This window comes from Pseudophryne corroboree, chromosome 2, assembly GCF_028390025.1.
Source record: "Pseudophryne corroboree isolate aPseCor3 chromosome 2, aPseCor3.hap2, whole genome shotgun sequence".
In the NCBI taxonomy this organism is placed as follows: Eukaryota; Metazoa; Chordata; class Amphibia; order Anura; family Myobatrachidae; genus Pseudophryne; species Pseudophryne corroboree.
The window spans coordinates 961,665,217-961,691,666 of record NC_086445.1 but is presented as its reverse complement, the minus strand read 5'-3'; the positions used below and the strand labels follow the sequence as shown (position 1 = coordinate 961,691,666).

The following is a 26,450-nucleotide window of genomic DNA, read 5'->3' as shown; positions in this document are numbered from 1 at the left end:
ATCAAATTTGTAGAATTTTACAAACGTGTTCTCCCCTGACCACGTAGCTGCTCGGCAGAGTTGTAATGCCGAGACCCCTCGGGCAGCCGCTCAAGATGAGCCCACCTTCCTTGTGGAGTGGGCATTGACAGATTTAGGCTGTGGCAGGCCTGCCACAGAATGAGCCAGTTGAATTGTGCTACAAATCCAACGAGCAATCGTCTGCTTAGAAGCAGGAGCACCCAGCTTGTTGGGTGCATACAGTATAAACAGCGAGTCAGATTTTCTGACTCCAGCCGTCCTTGAAATATATATTTTCAATGCTCCGACAACGTCCAGCAACTTGGAATCCTCCAAATCGCTAGTAGCCGCAGGCACCACAATAGGCTGGTTCAGGTGAAACGCTGATACCACCTTAAGCAGAAAATGAGGACGCGTCCTCAATTCTGCCCTGTCCGAATGGAAAATCAGATATGGGCTTTTATCTGATAAAGCCGCCAATTCCGACACTCTCCTGGCTGAAGCCAGGGCCAGTAGCATGGTTACTTTCCATGTAAGATATTTCAAATCTACCGATTTGAGTGGCTCAAACCAATGGGATTTGAGAAAATCCAAAACTACATTGAGATCCCACTGTGCCACTGGGGGCACAACCGGGGGCTGTATATGTAGTACTCCTTTTACAAAAGTCTGGACTTCAGGAACTGAAGCCAATTCTTTCTGGAAGAAAATCGACAGGGCCGAAATTTGAACCTTAATGGACCCTAATTTGAGGCCCATAGATAATCCTGTTTGCAGGAAATGTAGGAATCGACCCAGTTGAAATTCCTCTGTCGGGGCCTTCCTGGCCTCACACCATGCAACATATTTTCTCCAAATGCGGTGATAATGTTGTGCAGTCACCTCCTTCCTGGCTTTGACCAGGGTAGGGATGACCTCTTCCGGAAAGCCTTTTTCCTGTAGGATCCGGCGTTCAACCGCCATGCCGTCAAACGCAGCCGCGGTAAGTCTTGGAATAGACACGGTCCCTGCTGAAGCAGATCCCTTCTTAGAGGTAGAGGCCACGGATCTTCCGTGAGCATTGTTGAGGCGGGACGCCATCATGTCCACCATTGGTCTTTCCCAATGGGCTACAATCATGTGGAAGACTTCTGGATGAAGTCCCCACTCTCCCGGGTGAAGATCGTGTCTGCTGAGGAAGTCTGCTTCCCAGTTGTCCACTCCCGGGATGAACACTGCTGACAGTGCTATCACATGATTTTCCGCCCAGCGAAGAATCCTTGCAGCTTCTGCCATTGCCCTCCTGCTTCTTGTGCCGCCCTGTCTGTTTACGTGGGCGATTGCCGTGATGTTGTCCGACTGGATCAACACCGGCTGACCCTGAAGCAGAGGTTTTGCCAGGCTTAGAGCATTGTAGATTGCTCTTAGTTCCAGTATATTTATGTGAAGAGACGTTTCCAGGCTTGACCACACGCCCTGGAAGTTTCTTCCTTGTGTGACCGCTCCCCAGCCTCTCAGGCTGGCATCCGTGGTCACTAGGACCCAGTTCTGTATGCCGAATCTGCGGCCCTCTAACAGATGAGCACTCTGCAACCACCATAGCAGAGAGACCCTTGTCCTTGTCGACAATTTTATCCGCTGATGCATCTGCAGATGCGATCCGGACCATTTGTCTAGCAGATCCCACTGAAAAATTCGTGCATGGAATCTGCCGAATGGAATCGCTTCGTAAGAAGCCACCATTTTTCCCAGGACTCTTGTGCATTGATGCACAGACACTGTCCCTGGTTTTAGGAGGTTCCTGACGAGTTCGGATAACTCCCTGGCTTTCTCCTCCGGAAGAAATACCTTTTTCTGAACAGTGTCCAGAATCATCCCTAGGAACAGCAGACGTGTCGTCGGGATCAGTTGGGATTTTGGAAAATTCAGAATCCACCCGTGCTGTTGGAGCACTACTTGAGTTAGTGCTACTCCGACCTCCAGCTGTTCTCTGGATCTTGCCCTTATCAGGAGATCGTCCAAGTAAGGGATAATTAATACGCCTTCTCTTCGAAGAAGGATCATCATTTCGGCCATTACCTTGGTAAAGACCCTGGGTGCCGTGGACAATCCAAACGGCAGCGTCTGAAACTGATAATGACAGTTTTGTACCACGAACCTGAGGTACCCTTGGTGTGAAGGGCAAATTGGGACATGAAGGTAAGCATCCTTGATGTCCAAGGACACCATAAAATCCCCTTCTTCCAGATTCGCTATCACTGCTCTGAGTGACTCCATCTTGAACTTGAATTTTTGTATGTACAGGTTCAGAGATTTCAGATTTAGAATAGGTCTTACCGAGCCGTCCGGCTTCGGTACCACAAATAGCGTGGAGTAATACCCCTTTCCCTGTTGTAGAAGGGGTACCTTGATTATCACCTGCTGAGAATACAGCTTGTGAATGGCTTCCAATACCGTCGCCCTGTCTGAGGGAGACGTTGGCAAAGCAGATTTTAGGAACCGGCGAGGGGGAGACTTCTCGAATTCCAACCTGTAACCCTGAGATACTACCTACAGGATCCAGGGGTCCACCTGCGAGTGAGCCCACTGTGCGCTGAAATTCTTGAGGCGACCCCCCACCGCCCCCGAGTCCGCTTGTAAGGTCCCAGCGTCATGCTGAGGCCTTTGCAGAAGCCGGGGAGGACTTCTGCTCCTGGGAAGGGGCTGCTTGCTGCAGTCTCTTACCCTTTCCTTTGCCTCGGGGCAAATATGAATGTCCTTTTGCTCGCTTGTTCTTATAGGAACGAAAGGACTGCGGCTGAAAAGACTGCGTCTTTTTCTGCTGGGAGGGGACTTGAGGTAAAAAGGTGGACTTCCCGGCTGTTGCCGTGGCTACCAAATCCGATAGACCGACCCCAAATAATTCCTCCGCATCGCCTGACCACTGTCGTGTCCATAGACTTCTTCTGGCAGATATGGACATCGCACTTACTCTTGATGCCAGAGTGCAGATATCCCTCTGTGCATCTCGCATATAAAGGAATGCATCCTTTAATTGCTCTATAGTCAATAAAATACTGTCCCTATCCAGGGTATCAATATTTTCAGTCAGGGAATCCGACCAAGCCACCCCAGCACTGCACATCCAGGCTGAGGCGATTGCTGGTCGCAGTATAACACCAGTATGTGTGTATATACTTTTTAGAGTATTTTCCAGCCTCCTATCAGCTGGATCCTTGAGGGCGGCCGTATCAGGAGACGGTAACGCCACTTGTTTGGATAAACGTGTGAGCGCCTTGTCCACCCTAGGGGGTGTTTCCCAGCGCGCCCTAACCTCTGGCGGGAAAGGGTATAACGCCAATAACTTCTTTGAAATTAGCAGTTTTTTATCAGGGGTAACCCACGCTTCATCACACACGTCATTCAATTCCTCCGATTCAGGAAAAACTACAGGTAGTTTTTTCAGACCCCACATAATACCCCTTTTTGTGGTACTTGCAGTATCAGAGATATGCAAAGCCTCCTTCATTGCCGTGATCATATAACGTGTGGCCCTACTGGAAAATACGTTCGTTTCTTCACCGTCGACACTAGATTCGGTGTCCGTGTCTGGGTCTGCGTCGACCGACTGAGGCAAAGGGCGTTTTACAGCCCCTGACGGTGTTTGAGACGCCTGTACAGGTACTAACTGGTTTGCCGGTCGTCTCATGTCGTCAACCGACTTTTGCAGCGTGCTGACATTATCACGTAATTCCATAAACAAAGCCATCCATTCCGGTGTCGACTCCCTAGGGGGTGACATCACCATTACCGGCAATTGCTCCGCCTCCACACCAACATCGTCCTCATACATGTCGACACACACGTACCGACACACAGCAGACACACAGGGAATGCTCTGATAGAAGACAGGACCCCACTAGCCCTTTGGGGAGACAGAGGGAGAGTTTGCCAGCACACACCAAAGCGCTATAATTATATAGGAACAACCTTATATAAGTGTTGTTTCCTTATAGCTGCTTAAATATATATAATATCGCCAAAAAATGCCCCCCCCTCTCTGTTTTTTACCCTGTTTCTGTAGTGCAGTGCAGGGGAGAGCCTGGGAGCCTTCCTAGCAGCGGAGCTGTGTAGGAAAATGGCGCTGTGTGCTGAGGAGATAGGCCCCGCCCCCTATTCCGGCGGGCTCTTCTCCCGGTTTTTCTGAGACCTGGCAGGGGTGAAATACATCCATATAGCCTCATGGACTATATGTGATGTATTCTTTTTAGCCAGAAAGGTATTAACATTGCTGCCCAGGGCGCCCCCCCCCAGCGCCCTGCACCCTCAGTGACCGCCGGTGTGAAGTGTGCCTGAGCGCAATGGCGCACAGCTGCAGTGCTGTGCGCTACCTCATGAAGACTGAAAAGCCTTCAGCCGCCGGTTTCTGGACCTCTTCTTACTTCGGCATCTGCAAGGGGGTCGGCGGCGCGGCTCCGGTGACCCATCCAGGCTGTACCTGTGATCGTCCCTCTGGAGCTAGTGTCCAGTAGCCTAAGAAGCAAATCCATCCTGCACGCAGGTGAGTTCACTTCTTCTCCCCTAGGTCCCTCGTTGCAGTGAGCCTGTTGCCAGCAGGACTCACTGAAAATAATAAAACTATCAAAACTTTTACTCTAAGCAGCTCTTTATGAGAGCCACCTAGATTGCACCCTGCTCGGACGGGCACAAAAACCTAACTGAGGCTTGGAGGAGGGTCATAGGGGGAGGAGCCAGTACACACCACCTAGTGGTCAAACTTTTAAATTTTGTGCCCTGTCTCCTGCGGAGCCGCTATTCCCATGGTCCTGACGGAGTCCCCAGCATCCACTAGGACGTCAGAGAAAATTAATTTCTAGGATTGTTTAAAAAAAACAAAAAAAAAAACTGTAGGCTCACCTTTCTGTAGCATGCTGTTACTGTTCCCTATCCTACAATTAACTGATCTCCAGCCACAACCCTCCACTTAATGTTATTCAAGTGTAATTAAGATCCTTTCAAAGTAAAATAGCTTGGGTTCCATGGCTTATGCTGGCCATACATTATGAGATCAAGCTCCCTATAAGACAGACATACCAATTATCTGACATGGCCATACACCGTCAGATAACTGGTCTGTCTGTCTGATGGGGAGTACATTCACTGTCATATCCGTGCAGCAATTATAGCATCTGTCGGCCATTCTGGAATACTTCTCTTAGCTGCCCAGTCACCGCCATACAATGTACAATAATCGGCTGATTGGGCCGATAACTGCACAGTGTATGGCCGTCTTCAAATGGTAAGTGGGGGTCCACAGTCCTGAATATATAATACAAAGTATCTCTGAAACAGTTGGGCAAAGGCTGCTCTTCTAATTTCCCTTCACTCTCCATAGAAAATGATCAATGTTTGGCTAGCATATTAAGCTTTAATGTGCATAGACATACATTGCGGCAATACATTGCACATAACAGAATACTCTGCTAAGAATGCTCATGTTTAAAAACAATAGTATAAAATATGTATGCTTTCTCCTGTACAACAAAAAATCTAAACTGGGCTTGGATGGATATAGAGAGTGAGGAGCCAGCTACACTTCCTGAATAAAATAAAAGTGCCAGGCTCCAATTATCCACCCGTCTATACCCCACTGTCTATGTTCCAGTGTCCCCTAGTGGATGAAGGAGAAATTTGAGTTTAGTGTTCCAATACCCGCACATTAGTAATGAATAGGTAGGTACTGTACTCACCCACAAGCTGCTAGGTTCCTGACAAAACCATTATCAGGTCCTTGGAAATCCTTGTTTGGTTCATCGAAATGAGAACTTCCTGTGTGGAAAAATAAAATATAATATTTCCGTTATGATGAGTATTCACCGACCTCAGACTCATTGTCATTGGAATCCTGCAAACACATACACTACAGCTTTACAGTCATTAGGTCAACAAGACTTAGGTCGCCAGTCATTAGGTTGACCACTATTGGTCGACATGGTCAAAAGGTCGACATGAACAAGGTCGACGTGAGTTTTTCACATTTTTTAAAAACTTTTTCATACTTTACGATCCACGTGGACTACAATTGGGAACGGTAACCCCTTGCCCGAAGCATGGCGAGCGAACACGGTGCACTAATTGGTGTTCCCCGTCACTTTACGAAGAAAACGACACAGCAAAAAAAAAGTTTAAAAAAAAAACGAATAAAAAATAATACGATTTTAAACCTACCGGTAAATCTTTTTCTCGTAGTCCGTAGAGGATGCTGGGACTCCGTAAGGACCATGGGGATAGACGGGCTCCGCAGGAGACATGGGCACTTTAAGAAAGACTTTGACTCTGGGTGTGCACTGGCTCCCTCTATGCCCCTCCTCCAGACCTCAGTTAGAGAAACTGTGCCCAGAGGAGATGGACAGTACGAGGAAAGGATTTTAGTTAATCCAAGGGTAAGATTCATACCAGCCACACCAATCACACCGTATAACTTGTGTTAAACTAACCAGTTAACAGTATGAAAAACAGTTTCGGTCCAAAACCGATGAAACTATAACATAACCCTTATTTAAGCAATAACTATATACATATCTTGCAGAAGTAGTCCGCACTTGGGACGGGCGCCCAGCATCCTCTACGGGCTACGAGAAAAAGATTTACCGGTAGGTTTAAAATCTTATTTTCTCTAACGTCGTAGAGGATGCTGGGACTCCGTAAGGACTATGGGGATTATACCAAAGCTCCCAAATGGGCGGGAGAGTGCGGATGACTCTGCAGCACCGAATGAGCAAATGGTAGGTCCTCCACAGCCAGGGTATCAAACTTATAGAACTTTGCAAAGGTGTTTGACCCCGACCAAGTAGCATCTCGGCACAGCTGTAGTGCCGAAAGCCCTCGGGCAGCCGCCCAAGAAGAGCCCACCTTCCTAGTGTAATGGGCCCTAACCGATTTTGGTAACGGCAATCCTGCCGTAGAATGCGCCTGCTGAATCGTGTTACAGATCCAGCGAGCAATAGTCTGCTTTGAAACCGGAGCGCCAACCTTGTTGGCTGCATACAGGACAAATAGTGCTTCTGTTTTTCTGACTCTAGCCATTCTGGCCACGTAAATTTTCAAAGCCCTGACCACATCCAGGGACTCTGAATCCTCCAAGTCACGCGTAGCCACAGGCACAACAATAGGTTGGATTCATATGAACGGATGAAACCACTTTAGGTGGGAATTGAGGACGAGTCCGCAATTCTGACCTATCCACATGAAAAACCAGATAGGGGCTTTTATGTGATAAATCCGCCAATTCCGAGACTCGCCTAGCCGAAGCCAAGGCTAGCAACATGACCACCTTCCAAGTGAGATATTTTAACTCCACCGCTTTGAGTGGTTCAAACCAATGTGACTTAAGGAAACTTAACACCACGTTAAGGTCCCGAGGTGCCACCGGAGATACAAAAGGAGGCTTAATATGCAGTACTCCCTTCACAAAAGTCTGTACTTCAGGTAGAGAGGCCAGAAAATTGATAAGGCCGAAATCTGAACTTTTATGGAGCCTAATTTTAGGCCCAAATTCACTCCAGTTTGCAGGAAGTGAAGGAGACGACCCAGATGGAATTCCTCCGTAGGAGCATTCCTGGCCTCACACCAAGAAACATATTTTCTCCATATTCGGTGATAATGTTTTGAGGTCACATCCTTCCTAGCATTTATTAGCGTAGGAATGACCTCATCGGGAATACATTTTTCCGCTAGGATCCGGCGTTCAACCGCCATGCCGTCAAACGCAGCAAGTCTTGGAACAGACAGGGACCCTGTTGCAACAGGTCCTGTCTTAGAGGAAGAGGCCACGGATCTTCTGTGAGTAATTCCTGTATATCCGGATACCAAGTCCTTCGTGGCCAATCTGGAACAATGAGGATTGTTCTCACTCTTCTCTGTCTTATTATTCTCAACACCTTGGGTATGAGAGGAAGAGGAGGAAACACATAGACCGACCGAAACACCCACGGTGTCACCAGGGCGTCCACAGCTATCGCCTGAGGATCTCTTGACCTGGCGCAATACCTTTTTAACTTTGTGTTGAGACGGGACGCCATCATGTCTATTTGGAGCAGTCCCCACCGACTTGTGATCTGCGCGAAGACTTCCTGATGAAGTCCCCACTCTCCCGGATGCAGGTCGTGTCTGTTGAGGAAGTCTGCTTCCCAGTTGTCCACCCCCGGAATGAACACTGCTGACAGTGCGCTTACATGATTTTCCGCCCAGCGAAGAATCCTGGTGGCTTCCGCCATTGCCCCCCTGCTCCTTGTGCCGCCTTGGCGGTTTACATGAGCCACTGCGGTGACATTGTCCGACTGAATCAGAACTGGTTTGTCGCGAAGTAATGCCTCCGCTTGACGTAGGGCGTTGTATATGGCCCTCAACTCCAGGATGTTGATGTGGAGACAAGTCTCTAGACTCGACCAAAGACCTTAGAAATTTCTTCCCTGTGTGACTGCTCCCCAACCTCGGAGACTTGCGTCTGTGGTCACCAGGATCCAGTCCTGAATCCCGAACCTGCGACCCTCTAGGAGGTGAGCACTCTGCAGCCACCACAGGAGACACCCTGGCTCTGGGGGACAGGGTGATCCTCTGATGCATTTGTAGATGTGACCCGGACCACTTGTCCAGTAGGTCCCATTGGAAGGTCCTCGCATGGAACCTGCTGAAGGGAATGGCTTCATACGATGCCACCATTTTCCCCAGGACTCGAGTGCAGTGATGCACGGACACCCGTTTTGACTTCAATAGGTTCCTGACCAGAGTCATGAGCTCCTGAGCTTTTTCTATTGGAAGAAAAACCTTCTTTTGGTCTGTGTCCAGAATCAAGCCCAAGAAGGTCAGACGCGTCGTAGGAACAAACTGTGACTTTGGGATATTGAGAATCCAGCCTTGTTGCTGTAACACCTTCAAAGACAGAGACACGCCGTCCAGTAACTTCTCCCGCGATCTCGCTTTTATGAGGAGATTGTCCAAGTATGGGATAATTGTGACCCCTCGCTTGCGCAGGAGCACCATCATTTCCGCCATTACCTTGGTAAAAATCCTCGGGGCCGTTGAAAGCCCAAACTGCAATGTCTGAAATTGGTAATGACAATCCTGTACCGCAAATCTCAGGAACGCCTGATGAGGAGGAAATATTGGAACATAAAAAAGGTATGCATCCTTTATGTCCAGGGAAACCCTAAAATCCCCCCCTTCCAGGCTGGCAATGACCACCCTGAGCGATTCCATCTTGGACTTTCTCAAGTATAGGTTCAGGGATTTTAAATTCAAAATGGGTCTGACCGAACCGTCAGGTTTCGGAACCACAAACAGGGTTGAGTAATAACCCTTTCCTTGCTGCAGTAGAGGAACCTTGACCACTACCTGTTGAAGATACAATTTTTGTATTGCATTCAACACTAACTCCCTCTCTGAGGGGGCCGCAGGTAGAGCAGATTTGAAAAACCGGCGAAGAGGCACCTCTTCGAATTCCAGCTTGTATCCCTGAGAAACAATTTCTATTGTCCAGGGATCTACCTGTGAATGAACCCAGATGTGGCTGAAAAGTCGAAGACGTGCCCCCACTTGAGCGGACTCCCCCAGGGAAGCCCCAGCGTCATGCGGTGGATTTTGCAGAGGCAGGGGAGGACTTCTGTTCCTGAGAACTAGCCGAGTGCAGCTTTTTTCCTCTGCCCTTACCTCTGGAAAGAAAGGACGATCCTTGTACTCTTTTGCTTTTATTCGAACGAAAGGACTGCATTTGATAATGAGGCGCTTTCTTAGGCTGTGAGGGAACATAAGGCAAAAAATTCGATTTACCTGCCGTAGCTGTGGAGACGAGGTCCGAGAGGCCTTCTTCAAATAACTCCTCACCTTTGTAAGGCAAAGACTCCATATATGCCTCTTTGAGTCGGCATCACCCGTCCACTATCGGGTCCATAAGACTCGCCTAGCAGAAACAGACATAGCGTTTATTCTGGAACTTAGCCAACAAATGTCTCTTTGAGCATCCCTCATATATATCGCAGCATCTTTTATATGCCCTAGGGTCATTAAAATGGTATCCTTATCTAGGGTCTCAAATTCCGTAGATAGGGAGTCTGTCCATGCTGCGACAGCACTACAAACCCAGGCCGACGCCATTGCCGGTCTAAGAATTGTACCTGAATGTGTGTATATGGACGTCATGGTAACCTCCTGTCTGCGATCAGCAGCATCCTTGAGGGTAGCCGTATCTTGGGATGGCAGCGCTATCTTTTTTGATAAACGTGTTAAAGCCTTGTCCACCTTAGGAGAAGACTCCCATCGTATCCTATCCGTTTGCGGGACAGGATAAGTCATAAGAATCCTTTTGGGAATCTGCAGCCTCTTGTCTGGAGATTCCCAAGCCTTTTCGCACAGCTCGCTCAGCTCATACGAGGATGGAAAAGTGACCTCAGGCTTTTTCTCTTTATACACGTGTACCCTCTTGTCAGGGACAGGGGGTTCCTCTGTGATATGCAAGACATCTTTTATTGCAATAATCATATATCGAATGCCCTTAGCCACTTTTGGCTGTAATTTTGACTCCTCATAGTCGACACTGGAGTCTGAATCCGTGTCGGTATCTGTGTCCATTATTTGGGACAATGTGCGCTTCTGAGACCCGGAAGGTCCCGGTGACACAGGGACAGGCATGGTCTGACTACCTGACTGTTCCCTAGCCTCAGCCTTGTCTAATCTCGTGTAATAAATTTACACTAGCACTCAAGACATTCCACATCTCCATCCAGTCCGGAGTCGGCGCTGCCGACGGAGATCTGACATTCATACACTCCCCCTCCTTAGGTGAGCCTTCCACTTCATACATGTTGACGCACGTGTACCGACACACCCCACACACACAGGGAAGCTCTTATCTGAAGACAGTTCCCCACCAGGCCCTTTGGAGAGACAGAGAGAGAGTATGCCAGCACACACCCCAGTGCTATATAACCCAGGCAAAACACAGACTGTTTTCCCAGTAGCGCTGAAATAACTTGTCTTTCTCCAATTATGTGGCCCCCCCCCCCTCTTGAAAAACCCACTGTCACCTCAGTAAGCAGTGGAGAGTCCAGGGAGCTTCCTCTCAGCGCTGTGCTGTGGAGAAAAATGGCGCTGGTGAGTGCTGAGGGAGAAGCCCCGCCCCCTCGGCACGGGATTCTGTCCCGCTCAAAATTATTCAAAAACATGGCAGGGCCTCTTTAGATACATGTACAGTGCCCAGCTGTACATGTATATCTAGGTTTATGCCATAACAGAGGTTTATATTGCTGCCCAGGGCGCCCCCCCTGCGCCCTGCACCCTTACAGGGACCGGAGTGTGTGAGGTGTATGGGAGCAATGGCGCACAGCTGCAGTGCTGTGCGTTACCTCAGTGAAGATCACAAAGTCTTCTGCCGCCTTTGAAGCCTTCTTTCTTCTCATACTCACCCGGCTTCTATCTTCTGGCTCTGCGAGGAGGACGGCGGCGCGGCTCTGGGACGAACTCCAGGGTGAGACCTGTGTTCCGACTCCCTCTGGAGCTAATGGTGTCCAGTAGCCTAAGAAACAGTACCTTGAAACTCAGAGAAGTAGGGCTGTTTCTCTCTCCTCAGTCCCACGATGCAGGGAGTCTGTTGCCAGCAGTACTCCCTGAAAATAAAAAAAACCTAATTAAAATACTTTCTTAGCAGGAAACTCAGGAGAGCTCCCTGCAGTGCACCCATCTCCTCTGGGCACAGTATGAAACTGAGGTCTGGAGGAGGGGCATAGAGGGAGGAACCAGTGCACACCCAGAGTCAAAGTCTTTCTTAAAGTGCCCATGTCTCCTGCGGAGCCCGTCTATCCCCATGGTCCTTACGGAGTCCCAGCATCCTCTCGGACGTTAGAGGGGGAAAAAAAAAAAGTACCACACACACAAAAAAACCACCTCACTTCGACCTTGTTCATGTCGACCTAATGACCAGGTCGACCTTTTTACCTAATGCATGTCGACCAATATTGGTCGACCTAATGACAGATACCCACACTACATTACCAAAGATAGGTGTGGATCCTTCTATTTTCTATATAACTAGGACACACGCTCATGCGAGGGCTATGGTTATAGAAACGAAAATCTTGGAGGTAATTAGACGCAATCCCAGTTAAATTCAGAAGTCATCGGTAAGACATTAATTTTGGCACCAGCAATTGTAGGATTTTTAAAATGATTAGATTTGTACCTTCGGTCCATTTCAACATGTTATCACAAATCCCATACCAACGTGATTCCTGTAAACGTATCTATTGCTGGGTCCTAAAAACTAACCGGCACCATAAAGAGATGTACAAAAGCACTCTCCACCTGGTGTGTACTGGCCAGCTTTCCCTGGTCATTTAGTAGGGGGATCATACAAAGTGGGGCTTCTTAGTCATCATTGCTTCCTGTTCTAATACCATCTTAGCCTTATCACATATACTATATATAGTTACCCAGCTGCAAACACATTTCAGTTTAAATCAGGGTATACACCAGGCCTGGCCAACCTGTGGCTCTCCAGATGTAGTGCAACTATACATCCCAGCATGCCCTGCCACAGTTTTAGCATTCCCTAATAGCAAAACTGTGGCAAGGCATGATGGGACTTGTAGTTTTACAACAGCTGGAGAGCCACAGGTTGGCCAGGCCTGGTACACACTATGCGGACAGATCGGACCAATCGTCAGCCCGATGTGTCGAGCCAGATATAAGAACTGGGCAGGGATATAAATGTGCCCGCCCAGCTGTGCTGTCAGTCACTGGCGGCCCCTGCCGCAGATATATCGCCCATTGGCTGAGCTGCACGAGAGGCGTGATATGCCTGCTAATGCACTTGTGGGGATATTGTTACAGTTTATCACAAAATAGTTGTTGCTTGCTGTTCATATTATTATCTTCAAGGTGTGAGGGCTTGCAATAAGCTCTAATAAAAATTTAAATTGAAAACAGGCAGTACAATTGGTTATACAGGTTGAGTATCCCATATCCAAATATTCCGAAATACGGAATATTCCGAAATACAGACTTTTTTGAGTGAGACTGAGCTAGTGAAACCTTTGTTTTTTGATGGCTCAGTGTACACAAACTTTGTTTAATACTCAAAGTTATTAAAAAAAAAAAATATTGTATTAAATGACCTTGCTGTGTGCATAAGGTGTATATGAAACATAAATGAATTGTTTGACTGTAGATACACTTTGTTTAATGCAAAAAGTTATTAAAAATATTAACTAAAATGACCTTCAGGCTGTGTGTATAAGGTGTATATGTAACATAAATGCATTCTGTGCTTAGATTTAGGTCCCATCACCATGATATCTCATTATGGTATGCAATTATTCCAAAATACGGAAAAATCCGATATCCAAAATGCCTCTGGTCCCAAGCATTTTGGATAAGGGATACTCAACCTGTAATAATATCATTTGGAGACAACTGCCACTAGAGCTCGGTCTTCTTTTTGCATACCTCTACTGTGGCTGTAACCCTTCCTTTTTACAAGTTGGTTTCTTGCTGTACTGCCTCCTGTCTGTTCTCGCTATACTGGAGTGTGGAGTCTGAGTCGCACATAAACTGGTCACAATTGCAGGCGCTTCCAGTGATCAGAAGCCCTAAGCAACCATCCGCCTGTATTCTCCATCAATGCAGCGACACCACTTCCAACTTCTCACTCGCCAGAGCAGCCGCCGTCACCACTACCTGAATTTACGCCAGCCCTATTCTTGGTGCAAGAGCGCTCTTTGAAACCAGATGGATCTCTGCATACGTTCGTCTCTAAGTAGTCCCTTACTCTGTCTGCACGGAGGAGAAACGTCCCATGGGCATGTAAACACCCCACTGCCACACAGTAACTCCCATTAGACCATAGGTGAGAAACGACCAAGAGAATTAAGACTCAAAATAACTTGTGACTGCCGTAAGTCGTGTATGCGGGCTGTGACGCATTGCAGTTTTCTGTCCACACTTGGAACTGCGTGCAATTCAGAACCAGGCCTTATGTGCATTCCCAAACACGTGGATTGTGACCCATGGTTTGAGCACTGGCCAGGGCTGATCGCTGTACCTATAATGTACTAATGATGTGCAGTAATAAAATGTCTTAGGAGACTGTTACAGCAACTGAAAAGCATCCACTTGCTTCACACTCTGAGCTTCCAACCCCGGGGCCTGAACTTACCATTGACTGTTCGCAATGTATCACAGTAAGTGTCGCAGTATCAGTATACTACATGCTTCAAATACTAAGTATACAGGAACAAAAGCTTGCGACTAAATGTATTACTGTACGATCCAGCGATTATAACTATATTTGAATTATGAAAGGCAAAAGAAAAAGACACACACAAAATGTCACATCCACTTGCCTGCACAATGGAAAAAATAAATACATACACATTATATTTATATATATATATATATATATATATATATATATATATATATATATATATATATATATATATTAAATGATACAGCTCGATAGAGCGCGTTGAGACCTACTAATCCTGCTGACGTTCCCTTGGCTCAGATAAGCTTTATTTGCATTGATATATTATGTGCAATATTTTCATCTACGCTTAATACATTTTGTGTTTATCGGAATAAATTAACTTTTTAAATGTACTACACTATCACTCGTGTACTGTGTCTGCAGAATCATGGGAAGCCAATGAAGCTGAAATCTGTTCCTGGTATTCACTTATCACAAGCGCTGTGTGCCCAACAAAGCTGTTTGGGTTACCTACAGTATATGGGTGTAAGTTGCTGTTTTCCTGTTTGATTGTTTATGTACTCTGTAATTGGGCGCTGCGGAACCCTTGTGGCACTATATAAATAAAGGATAATAATAATAATAATAATAATAATAATAATAATAATAATAATAAGAAGAAGAATTTACTTACCGATAATTCTATTTCTCGTAGTCCGTAGTGGATGCTGGGAACTCCGTAAGGACCATGGGGAATAGCGGCTCCGCAGGAGACTGGGCACAAAAGTAAAAGCTTTAGGACTACCTGGTGTGCACTGGCTCCTCCCCCTATGACCCTCCTCCAAGCCTCAGTTAGGATACTGTGCCCGGACGAGCGTACACAATAAGGAAGGATTTTGAATCCCGGGTAAGACTCATACCAGCCACACCAATCACACCGTACAACCTGTGATCTGAACCCAGTTAACAGCATGATAACAGAGGAGCCTCTGAAAAGATGGCTCACAACAATAATAACCCGATTTTTGTAACAATAACTATGTACAAGTATTGCAGACAATCCGCACTTGGGATGGGCGCCCAGCATCCACTACGGACTACGAGAAATAGAATTATCGGTAAGTAAATTCTTATTTTCTCTGACGTCCTAGTGGATGCTGGGAACTCCGTAAGGACCATGGGGATTATACCAAAGCTCCCAAACGGGCGGGAGAGTGCGGATGACTCTGCAGCACCGAATGAGAGAACTCCAGGTCCTCCTCAGCCAGGGTATCAAATTTGTAGAATTTAGCAAACGTGTTTGCCCCTGACCAAGTAGCTGCTCGGCAAAGTTGTAAAGCCGCGACCCCTCGGGCAGCCGCCCAAGATGAGCCCACTTTCCTTGTGGAATGGGCTTTTACAGATTTTGGCTGTGGCAGGCCTGCCACAGAATGTGCAAGCTGAATTGTACTACAAATCCAACGAGCAATAGTCTGCTTAGAAGCAGGAGCACCCAGCTTGTTGGGTGCATACAGGATAAACAGCGAGTCAGATTTCCTGACTCCAGCCGTCCTGGAAACATATTTTCAGGGCCCTGACTACATCCAGCAACTTGGAGTCCTCCAAGTCCCTAGTAGCCGCAGGTACCACAATAGGCTGGTTCAAGTGAAACGCTGAAACCACCTTAGGGAGAAATTGAGGACGAGTCCTCAATTCTGCCCTGTCCGTATGAAAAATTAGGTAAGGGCTTTTATAGGATAAAGCCGCCAATTCTGAGACACGCCTGGCTGAAGCCAGGGCTAACAGCATTACCACCTTCCATGTGAGATATTTTAAGTCCACAGTGGTGAGTGGTTCAAACCAATGTGATTTTAGGAACCCCAAAACTACATTGAGATCCCAAGGTGCCACTGGAGGCACAAAAGGAGGCTGTATATGCAGTACCCCCTTGACAAACGTCTGAACTTCAGGAACTGAAGCCAGTTCTTTCTGGAAGAAAATCGACAGGGCTGAAATTTGAACCTTAATGGACCCTAATTTTAGGCCCATAGACAGTCCTGTTTGCAGGAAATGCAGGAAACGACCCAGTTGAAATTCCTCTGTAGGGGCCTTCCTGGCCTCACACCACGCAACATATTTACGCCAAATACGGTGATAATGTTGCACGGTTACATCCTTCCTGGCTTTGATCAGGGTAGGGATGACTTCATCCGGAATGCCTTTTTCCTTCAGGATCCGGCGTTCAACCGCCATGCCGTCAAACGCAGCCGCGGTAAGTCTTGGAACAGACAGGGTCACTGCTGGAGCAGGTCCTTTCTTAAAGGTAGAGGCCACGGGTCCTCCGTGAGCATCTCTTGAAGTTCCGGGTACCAAGTCCTTCTTGGCCAATCCGGAGCCACGAGTATAGTCCTTACTCCTCTCCTTCTTATGATTCTCAGTACCTTGGGTATGAGAGGCAGAGGAGGGAACACATACACTGACTGGTACACCCACGGTGTTACCAGAGCGTCCACAGCTATTGCCTGAGGGTCCCTTGACCTGGCGCAATATCTGTCTAGTTTTTTGTTGAGGCAGGACGCCATCATGTCCACCTTTGGTTTTTCCCAACGGTTCACAATCATGTGGAAGACTTCTGGGTGAAGTCCCCACTCCCCCGGGTGGAGGTCGTGTCTGCTGAGGAAGTCTGCTTCCCAGTTGTCCACTCCCGGAATGAACACTGCTGACAGTGCTATCACATGATTTTCCGCCCAGCGAAGAATCCTTGCAACTTCTGCCATTGCCCTCCTGCTTCTTGTGCCGCCCTGTCTGTTTACGTGGGCGACTGCTGTGATGTTGTCCGACTGGATCAACACCGGCTGACCCTGAAGCAGAGGCCTTGCTTGACTTAGGGCATTGTAAATGGCCCTTAGTTCCAGGATATTTATGTGAAAATAAGATTTTACTTACCGATAAATCTATTTCTCGTAGTCCGTAGTGGATGCTGGGACTCCGTAAGGACCATGGGGAATAGCGGCTCCGCAGGAGACAGGGCACAAGAATAAAAGCTTTAGGATCAGGTGGTGTGCACTGGCTCCTCCCCCTATGACCCTCCTCCAAGCCTCAGTTAGGATACTGTGCCCGGACGAGCGTACATAATAAGGAAGGATATTGAATCCCGGGTAAGACTCATACCAGCCACACCAATCACACCGTACAACTTGTGATCTGAACCCAGTTAACAGTATGATAACAACGAAGGAGCCTCTGAAAAGATGGCTCACAACAACAATAACCCGATTTAGTTAACAATAACTATGTACAAGTATTGCAGACAATCCGCACTTGGGATGGGCGCCCAGCATCCACTACGGACTACGAGAAATAGATTTATCGGTAAGTAAAATCTTATTTTCTCTGACGTCCTAGTGGATGCTGGGACTCCGTAAGGACCATGGGGATTATACCAAAGCTCCCAAACGGGCGGGAGAGTGCGGATGACTCTGCAGCACCGAATGAGAGAACTCCAGGTCCTCCTCAGCCAGGGTATCAAATTTGTAGAATTTAGCAAACGTGTTTGCCCCTGACCAAGTAGCTGCTCGGCAAAGTTGTAAAGCCGAGACCCCTCGGGCAGCCGCCCAAGATGAGCCCACTTTCCTTGTGGAATGGGCTTTTACAGATTTTGGCTGTGGCAGGCCTGCCACAGAATGTGCAAGCTGAATTGTACTACAAATCCAACGAGCAATAGTCTGCTTAGAAGCAGGAGCACCCAGCTTGTTGGGTGCATACAGGATAAACAGCGAGTCAGACTTTCTGACTCCAGCCGTCCTGGAAACATATTTTCAGGGCCCTGACAACGTCAAGTAACTTGGAGTCCTCCAAGTCCCTAGTAGCCACAGGCACCACAATAGGTTGGTTCATGTGAAAGGCAGAAACCACCTTAGGGAGAAATTGAGGACGAGTCCTCAATTCTGCCCTGTCAGAATGAAAAATTAAGTAAGGGCTTTTATATGATAAAGCCGCCAATTCTGACACACGCCTGGCTGAAGCCAGGGCTAACAGCATCGTCACCTTCCATGTGAGATATTTTAAGTCCACAGTGGTGAGTGGTTCAAACCAATGTGACTTAAGGAACCTCAAAACAACATTGAGATCCCAAGGTGCCACTGGAGGCACAAAAGGAGGTTGTATATGCAGCACCCCTTTTACAAATGTCTGAACTTCAGGTACTGAAGCCAGTTCTTTCTGGAAGAAAATCGACAGGGCTGAAATTTGAACCTTAATGGACCCTAATTTTAGGCCCATAGACAGTCCTGTTTGCAGGAAATGGAGGAAACGACCCAGTTGAAATTCCTCTGTAGGGGCCTTCTTGGCCTCACACCACGCAACACATTTTCGCCAAATACGGTGATAATGTTTTGCGGTTACATCCTTCCTGGCTTTGACCAGGGTAGGGATGACTTCATCTGGAATGCCTTTTTCCTTCAGGATCCGGCGTTCAACCGCCATGCCGTCAAACGCAGCCGCGGTAAGTCTTGGAACAGACAAGGCCCCTGCTGGAGCAGGTCCTTTCTTAGAGGTAGAGGCCACGGGTCTTCCGTGAGCATCTCTTGAAGTTCCGGGTACCAAGTCCTTCTTGGCCAATCCGGAACCACGAGTATCGTTCTTACTCCTCTCCTTCTTATGATTCTCAGTACTTTTGGTATGAGAGGCAGACGAGGGAACACATACACTGACTGGTACACCCACGGTGTCACCAGAGCGTCCACCGCTATTGCCTGAGGGTCCCTTGACCTGGCGCAATATCTGTCTAGTTTTTTGTTTAGACGTGACGCCATCATGTCCACCTTTGGTTTTTCCCAACGGTTTACAATCAGGTGGAAGACTTCTGGGTGAAGTCCCCACTCTCCCGGGTGAAGGTCGTGTCTGCTGAGGAAGTCTGCTTCCCAGTTGTCCACTCCCGGAATGAACACTGCTGACAGAGCTATCACATGATTTTCCGCCCAGCGAAGAATCCTTGCAGCTTCTGCCATTGCCCTCCTGCTTCTCGTGCCGCCCTGTCTGTTTACGTGGGCGACTGACGTGATGATGTCCGATTGGATCAATACCGCCTGACCCTGAAGCAGGGGTTTCGCTTGACTTAGGGCATTGTAAATGGCCCTTAGTTCCAGAATGTTTATATGAAGAGATGTTTCCATGCTTGACCACAAGCCCTGGAAATTTTTTCCCTGTGTGACTGCCCCCCAGCCTCTCAGGCTGGCGTCCGTGGTCACCAGGACCCAATCCTGAATGCCAAATCTGCGGCCCTCTAGTAGATGAGCACTCTGCAGCCACCACAGAAGAGACACCCTTGTCCTTGTCGACAGGGTTATCCGCTGATGCATCTGAAGATGCGATCCGGACCATTTGTCCAGTAGATCCCACTGAAACGTTCTTGCATGGAATCTTCCGAATGGAATTGCTTCGTAAGAAGCCACCATTTTTCCCAGGACCCTCGTGCACTGATGCACTGACACCTGGCCTGGTTTTAGGAGGTTCCTGACTAGCTCGGATAACTCCCTGGCCTTCTCCTCCGGGAGAAACACCTTTTTCTGGACTGTGTCCAGAATCATTCCTAGGAACAGTAGACGTGTCGTTGGAATCAGCTGCGATTTTGGAATATTTAGGATCCACCCGTGCTGACGTAACACTACCTGAGATAGTGCTACTCCGACTTCTAACTGTTCCCTGGACCTTGCCCTTATCAGGAGATCGTCCAAGTAAGGGATAATTAAGATGCCTTTTCTTCGAAGAAGAATCATCATTTCGGCCATTACCTTGGTAAAGACCCGAGGTGCCGTGGACAACCCAAACGGCAGCGTCTGAAACTGATAATGACAGTTTTGTACTACAAACCTGAGGTACCCTTGGTGAGACGGGTAGATTGGGACGTGGAGATACGCATCCTTGATGTCCAGAGACACCATATAGTCCCCTTCTTCCAGGTTTGCTATCACCGCTCTGAGTGATTCCATCTTGAATTTGAACCTCTTTATGTAAGTGTTCAGGGATTTCAGATTTAAAATTGGTCTCACCGAACCGTCCGGCTTCGGTACCACCAACAGCGTGGAATAATACCCCTTTCCCTGTTGTAGGAGGGGTACCTTGATTATCACCTGCTAGGAATACAGCTTGTGAATGGCTTCCAAAACTGCCTCCCTGTCGGAGGGAGACTTTGGTAGAGCAGACTTCAGGAACCGGCGAGGGGGAAACCCCTCGAATTCCAGTTTGTACCCCTGCGATACCACATGTAGAATCCAGGGGTCCACTTGCGAGTGAGCCCACTGCGCGTTGAAATTCTTGAGACGGGCCCCCACCATGTCTGAGTCTGCTTGTAAAGCCCCAGCGTCATGCTGAAGACTTGGCAGAAGCAGGGGAGGGCTTCTGCTCCTGGGAAGCGGCTGCATGGTGCAGTCTTTTTCCCCTTCCTCTGCCCCGGGGCAGGAAGGAATGGCCTTTAGCTCGCTTGTACTTATGGGAACGAAAGGACTGAGTTTGAAAAGACGGTGTCTTTTTCTGCTGATGTGAAGTGACCTGGGGTAAAAAGGTGGATTTTCCAGCCGTTGCCGTGGCCACCAGGTCCGATAGACCAGCCCCAAATAACTCCTCCCCTTTATACGGCAATACTTCCATATGTCGTTTGGAATCCGCATCGCCTGACCACTGTCGCGTCCATAACGCTCTTCTGGCAGAAATGGACATAGCACTTACTCTTGATGCCAGGGTGCAAATATCCCTTTGTGCATCACGCATATATAGTAATGCATCCTTCAAATGCTCTATAGTTAACAGTATATTGTCCCTATCCAGGGTATCAATATTTTCAGTCAGGGAATCCGACCACGCGACGCCAGCACTGCACATCCAGGCTGAAGCGATTGCTGGTCGCAGTATAACACCAGTATGTGTGTATATACTTTTAAGAATATTTTCCAGCCTTCTATCTGCTGGTTCTTGGAGGGTGGCCGTATCAGGAGACGGTAACGCTACTTGTTTAGATAAACGTGTGAGCGCCTTATCTACCCTAGGGGGTGTTTCCCAACGTGTCCTAACCTCTAACGGGAAAGGATATAGTGCCAATAATTTTTTAGAAATTAGCAGTTTTTTGTCGGGGGAAACCCACGCTTTATCACACACCTCATTTAACTCATCTGACTCAGGGAAAACTATTGGTAGTTTTTTCACACCCCACATAATACCCTTCTTTGTGGTACTTGTAGTGTCAGAAATGTTCAATGCTTCCTTCATTGCCGTGATCATGTAACGTGTGACCCTACTGGACATTACGTTTGTCTCCTCACCGTCGACACTAGACTCAGTATCTGTGTCTGGGTCTGTGTCGACCCACTGAGGTAACGGGCGTTTTAGGGCCCCTGACGGTGTCTGAGACGCCTGGACAGGCACTAATTGATTTGCCGGCTGTCTCATGTCATCAACCGTTCTTTGCAAAGTGCTGACATTATCACTTAATTCTTTAAATACGATCAACCAGTCAGGTGTCGACTCCCTAGGAGGTGACATCACTAACCCAGGCAATTGCTCCGCCTCCACATCATTTTCCTCCTCATACATGTCGACACACACGTACCGACACACAGCACACACACCGGGAATGCTCTGATAGAGGACAGAACCCCACAAGCCCTTTGGAGAGACAGAGGGAGAGTCTGCCAGCACACACCAAGCGCTATATATATATATATATATATATATATATATATATATATATATATATATATATATATATATATATATATATATATATATATATATATATATATATATATATATACATATACACACAGGGATAACCTTATATAAGTGTTATTCCCTTATAGCTGCTGTTTATATAGTTTTTAGCTGCCAATAGTGCCCCCCCTTCTCTTTTTTACCCTGATTCAGTAGCAAGTCTGCAGGGGAGAGTCAGGGAGCCGTCCTTCCAGCGGAGCTGTGAGGGAAAATGGCGCTTGTGTGCTGAGGAGATAGGCTCCGCCCCTTCACGACGTCCTTATCTCCCGCTTTTTCTGTAAAAAATGGCAGGGGTTAAAATACATCCATATAGCCCAAGAGCTATATGTGATGTATTCTTTAGCCAATCTAAGGTATTATCATGTTATATTGCGTCTCAGGGCGCTCCCCCCCAGCGCCCTGCACCCTCAGTGACCGGAGTGTGAAGTGTGCTGAGAGCAATGGCGCACAGCTGCGGTGCTGTGCGCTACCTTAGTCTGAAGACAGGATCGTCTTCTGCCGCCGATTTCACCGGACCTCTTCGCTCTTCTGGCTCTGTAAGGGGGCCGGCGGCGCGGCTCCGGGACCCATCCAGGCTGAACCTGTGATCGTCCCTCTGGAGCTAATGTCCAGTAGCCTAAGAAACCCGATCCACTCTGCACGCAGGTGAGTCCGTTTCTTCTCCCCTTAGTCCCACGATGCAGTGAGCCTGTTGCCAGCAGGACTCACTGAAAATAAAAAACCTAAAATATACTTTTATTCTAAGCAGCTCAGGAGAGCCACCTAGCCTGCACCCTTCTCGTTCGGGCACAAAAATCTAACTGAGGCTTGGAGGAGGGTCATAGGGGGAGGAGCCAGTGCACACCACCTGATCCTAAAGCTTTTATTCTTGTGCCCTGTCTCCTTCGGAGCCACTATTCCCCATGGTCCTTACGGAGTCCCAGTATCCACTAGGACGTCAGAGAAATGACGTTTCCATGCTTGATTACAAGCCCTGGAAATTTCTTCCCTGTGTGACTGCTCCCCAGCCTCTCAGGCTGGCATCCGTGGTCACCAGGACCCAGTCCTGAATGCCGAATCTGCGGCCCTCTAGAAGATGAGCACTCTGCAACCACCACAGGAGAGACACCCTTGTCCTTGGAGACAGGGTTATCCGCTGATGCATCTGAAGATGCGATCCGGACCATTTGTCCAGCAGATCCCACTGAAAAGTTCTTGCGTGGAATCTGCCGAATGGAATCGCTTCGTAAGAAGCCACCATTTTTCCCAGGACCCTTGTGCATTGATGCACTGACACTTGGCCTGGTTTTAGGAGGTTCCTGACTAGCTCGGATAACTCCCTGGCTTTCTCCTCCGGGAGAAACACCTTTTTCTGGACTGTGTCCAGAATCATCCCTAGGAACAGCAGACGTGTCGTCGGAATCAGCTGCGATTTTGGAATATTTAGAATCCACCCGTGCTGTCGTAATACTACTTGAGATAGTGCTACTCCGACCTCTAACTGTTCCCTGGACCTTGCCCTTATCAGGAGATCGTCCAAGTAAGGGATAATTAAGACGCCTTTTCTTCGAAGAAGAATCATCATTTCGGCCATTACCTTGGTAAAGACCCGGGGTGCCGTGGACAATCCAAACGGCAGCGTCTGAAACGGATAGTGACAGTTCTGTACCACAAACCTGAGGTACCCTTGGTGAGAAGGGCAAATTGGGACATGGAGGTAAGCATCCTTGATGTCCAGAGACACCATATAGTCCCCTTCTTCCAGGTTCGCTATCACTGCTCTGAGTGACTCCATCTTGAATTTGAACCTTTGTATGTAAGTGTTCAAGGATTTCAGATTTAAAATAGGTCTTACCGAGCCGTCCGGCTTCGGTACCACAAACAGCGTGGAATAATACCCCTTTCCCTGTTGTAGGAGGGGTACCTTGATTATCACCTGCTGGGAATACAGCTTGTGAATGGCTTCCAATACCGCCTCCCTGTCGGAGGGAGACGTTGGTAAAGCAGACTTCAGGAACCGGCGAGGGGGAGACGTCTCGAATTCCAATTTGTACCCCTGAGATACTACCTGCAGGATCCAGGGGTCCACTTGCGAGTGAGCCCACTGCGCGCTGAAATTCTTGAGACGACCCCCCACCGTACCAGAGTCCGCTTGTAAGGCCCCAGCGTCATGCTGAGGACTTGGCAGAAGCGGGGGAGGGCTTCTGTTCCTGGGAAGAGGCTGCCTGCTGCAGTCTTTTTCCCCTTCCTCTGCCCCGGGGCAGATATGAGTGGCCTTTTGCCCGCTTGCCCTTATGGGGACGAAAGGACTGAGCCTGAAAAGACGGTGTCTTTTTCTGCTGAGAGGTGACCTGGGGTAAAAAGGTGGATTTCCCAGCTGTTGCCGTGGCCACCAGGTCCGATAGACCGACCCCAAATAACTCCTCCCCTTTATACGGCAATACTTCCATATGCCGTTTGGAATCCGCATCACCTGACCACTGTCGCGTCCATAACCCTCTTCTGGCAGAAATGGACAGCGCACTTACTCTTGATGCCAGATTGCAAATATCCCTCTGTGCATCTCGCATATATAGAAATGCATCCTTTAAATGCTCTATAGTCAATAATATACTGTCCCTGTCCAGGGTATCAATATTTTCAGTCAGGGAATCCGACCAAGCCACCCCAGCACTGCACATCCAGGCTGAGGCGATTGCTGGTCGCAGTATAACACCAGTATGTGTGTATATACTTTTTAGGATATTTTCCAGCTTCCTATCAGCTGGCTCCTTGAGGGCGGCCGTATCAGGAGACGGTAACGCCACTTGTTTTGATAAGCGTGAGCGCCTTATCTACCCTAGGGGGTGTTTCCCAACGCGCCCTAACCTCTGGCGGGAAAGGGTATAATGCCAATAATTTTTTAGAAATTAGCAGTTTTTTATCGGGGGAAACCCACGCTTCATCACACACCTCATTTAACTCATCTGACTCAGGGAAAACTATTGGTAGTTTTTTCACACCCCACATAATACCCTTTTTTGTGGTACTTGTAGTATCAGAAATGTTCAAAACCTCCTTCATTGCCGTGATCATGTAACGTGTGGCCCTACTGGAAAATACGTTTGTTTCCTCACCGTCGACACTGGAGTCAGTGTCAGTGTCAGTGTCTGGGTCTGTGTCGACCATCTGAGGTAACGGGCGCTTTAGAACCCCTGACAGTGTTTGAGACGCCTGGACAGATACTAACTGATTTGCCGGCTGTCTCATGTCGTCAACAGTCTTTTGTAAAGTGCTGACGCTATCACGTAATTCCTTCCATAAGACCATCCAGTCAGGTGTCGACTCCCTAGGGGGTGACATCACTATTACAGGCAATTGCTCCGCCTCCATAACATTTTCCTCCTCGTACATGTCGACACAACGTACCGACACACAGCGCACACACACAGGGAATGCTCTGACAGAGGACAGGACCCCACTAGCCCTTTGGGGAGACAGAGGGAGAGTTTGCCAGCACACACCAGAGCGCGCTATATATATATATATATATATATATATATATATATATATATATATATATATATATATATATATATATATATATATATATATATATATATATATATATATACACACACACACATACACACACACACACACACACCCTTATATAAGTGTTTTTCCCTTATATAGCTGCTGTATTGATTAATCTGCCAAATTAGTGCCCCCCCTCTCTTGTTTTACCCTGTTTCTGTAGTGCAGGACTGCAGGGGAGAGTCAGGGAGACGTCCTTCCAGCGGAGCTGTGAGGGAAAATGGCGCTTGTGTGCTGAGGAGATAGGCCGCCGAGAAGGGGGCGGAGCCTTTCTCCTGCTTTTTTAAGGAAAAACTGGCAGGGGTTAAATGCATCCATATAGCCCAGGAGCTATATGTGATGTATTTTTTGCCATCTAAGGTGTTTTTATTGCGTCTCAGGGCGCCCCCCCCCCCAGTGACCGGAGTGTGAAGTGTGCTGAGAGCAATGGCGCACAGCTGCGGTGCTGTGCGCTACCTTATTGAAGACAGGACGTCTTCTGCCGCCGATTTCCCGGACCTCTTCAGTCTTCTGGCTCTGTAAGGGGGCCGGCGGCGCGGCTCTGGGACCCATCCATGGCTGGGCCTGTGATCGTCCCTCTGGAGCTAATGTCCAGTAGCCTAAGAAGCCCAATCCACTCTGCACGCAGGTGAGTTCGCTTCTTCTCCCCTTAGTCCCTCGGTGCAGTGAACCTGTTGCCAGCAGGACTCACTGAAAATAAAAAACCTAAACTAAAACTTTCACTAAGCAGCTCAGGAGAGCCACCTAGTGTGCACCCTTCTCGTTCGGGCACAAAAATCTAACTGAGGCTTGGAGGAGGGTCATAGGGGGAGCAGCCAGTGCACACCAGGTAGTCCTAAAGCTTTTACTTTTGTGCCCAGTCTCCTGCGGAGCCGCTATTCCCCATGGTCCTTACGGAGTTCCCAGCATCCACTAGGACGTCAGAGAAAATAATAATAATAATAATAATAATAAT

At 48.0% G+C, this 26,450-nt stretch overlaps 2 protein-coding genes across 3 annotated transcripts in view; one reads left to right on the top strand and one right to left on the bottom strand.

Annotated features, from left to right (window-relative positions):
- The window catches only part of RBM11 (RNA binding motif protein 11), a 548,228-nt gene that overhangs the window by 16,577 nt on the left and 505,201 nt on the right, over positions 1–26,450 (bottom strand). For both annotated transcript variants that reach the window (XM_063956341.1, XM_063956340.1), the window contains one exon: positions 5,709–5,787. In XM_063956341.1, coding sequence (XP_063812411.1) covers positions 5,709–5,787 — 79 coding nt within the window. The remainder of the gene's footprint in view (positions 1–5,708; positions 5,788–26,450) is intronic.
- Positions 1–26,450, top strand: part of LOC135050145 (stomatin-like) — a 224,866-nt gene that overhangs the window by 53,971 nt on the left and 144,445 nt on the right. The window lies entirely within an intron of this gene.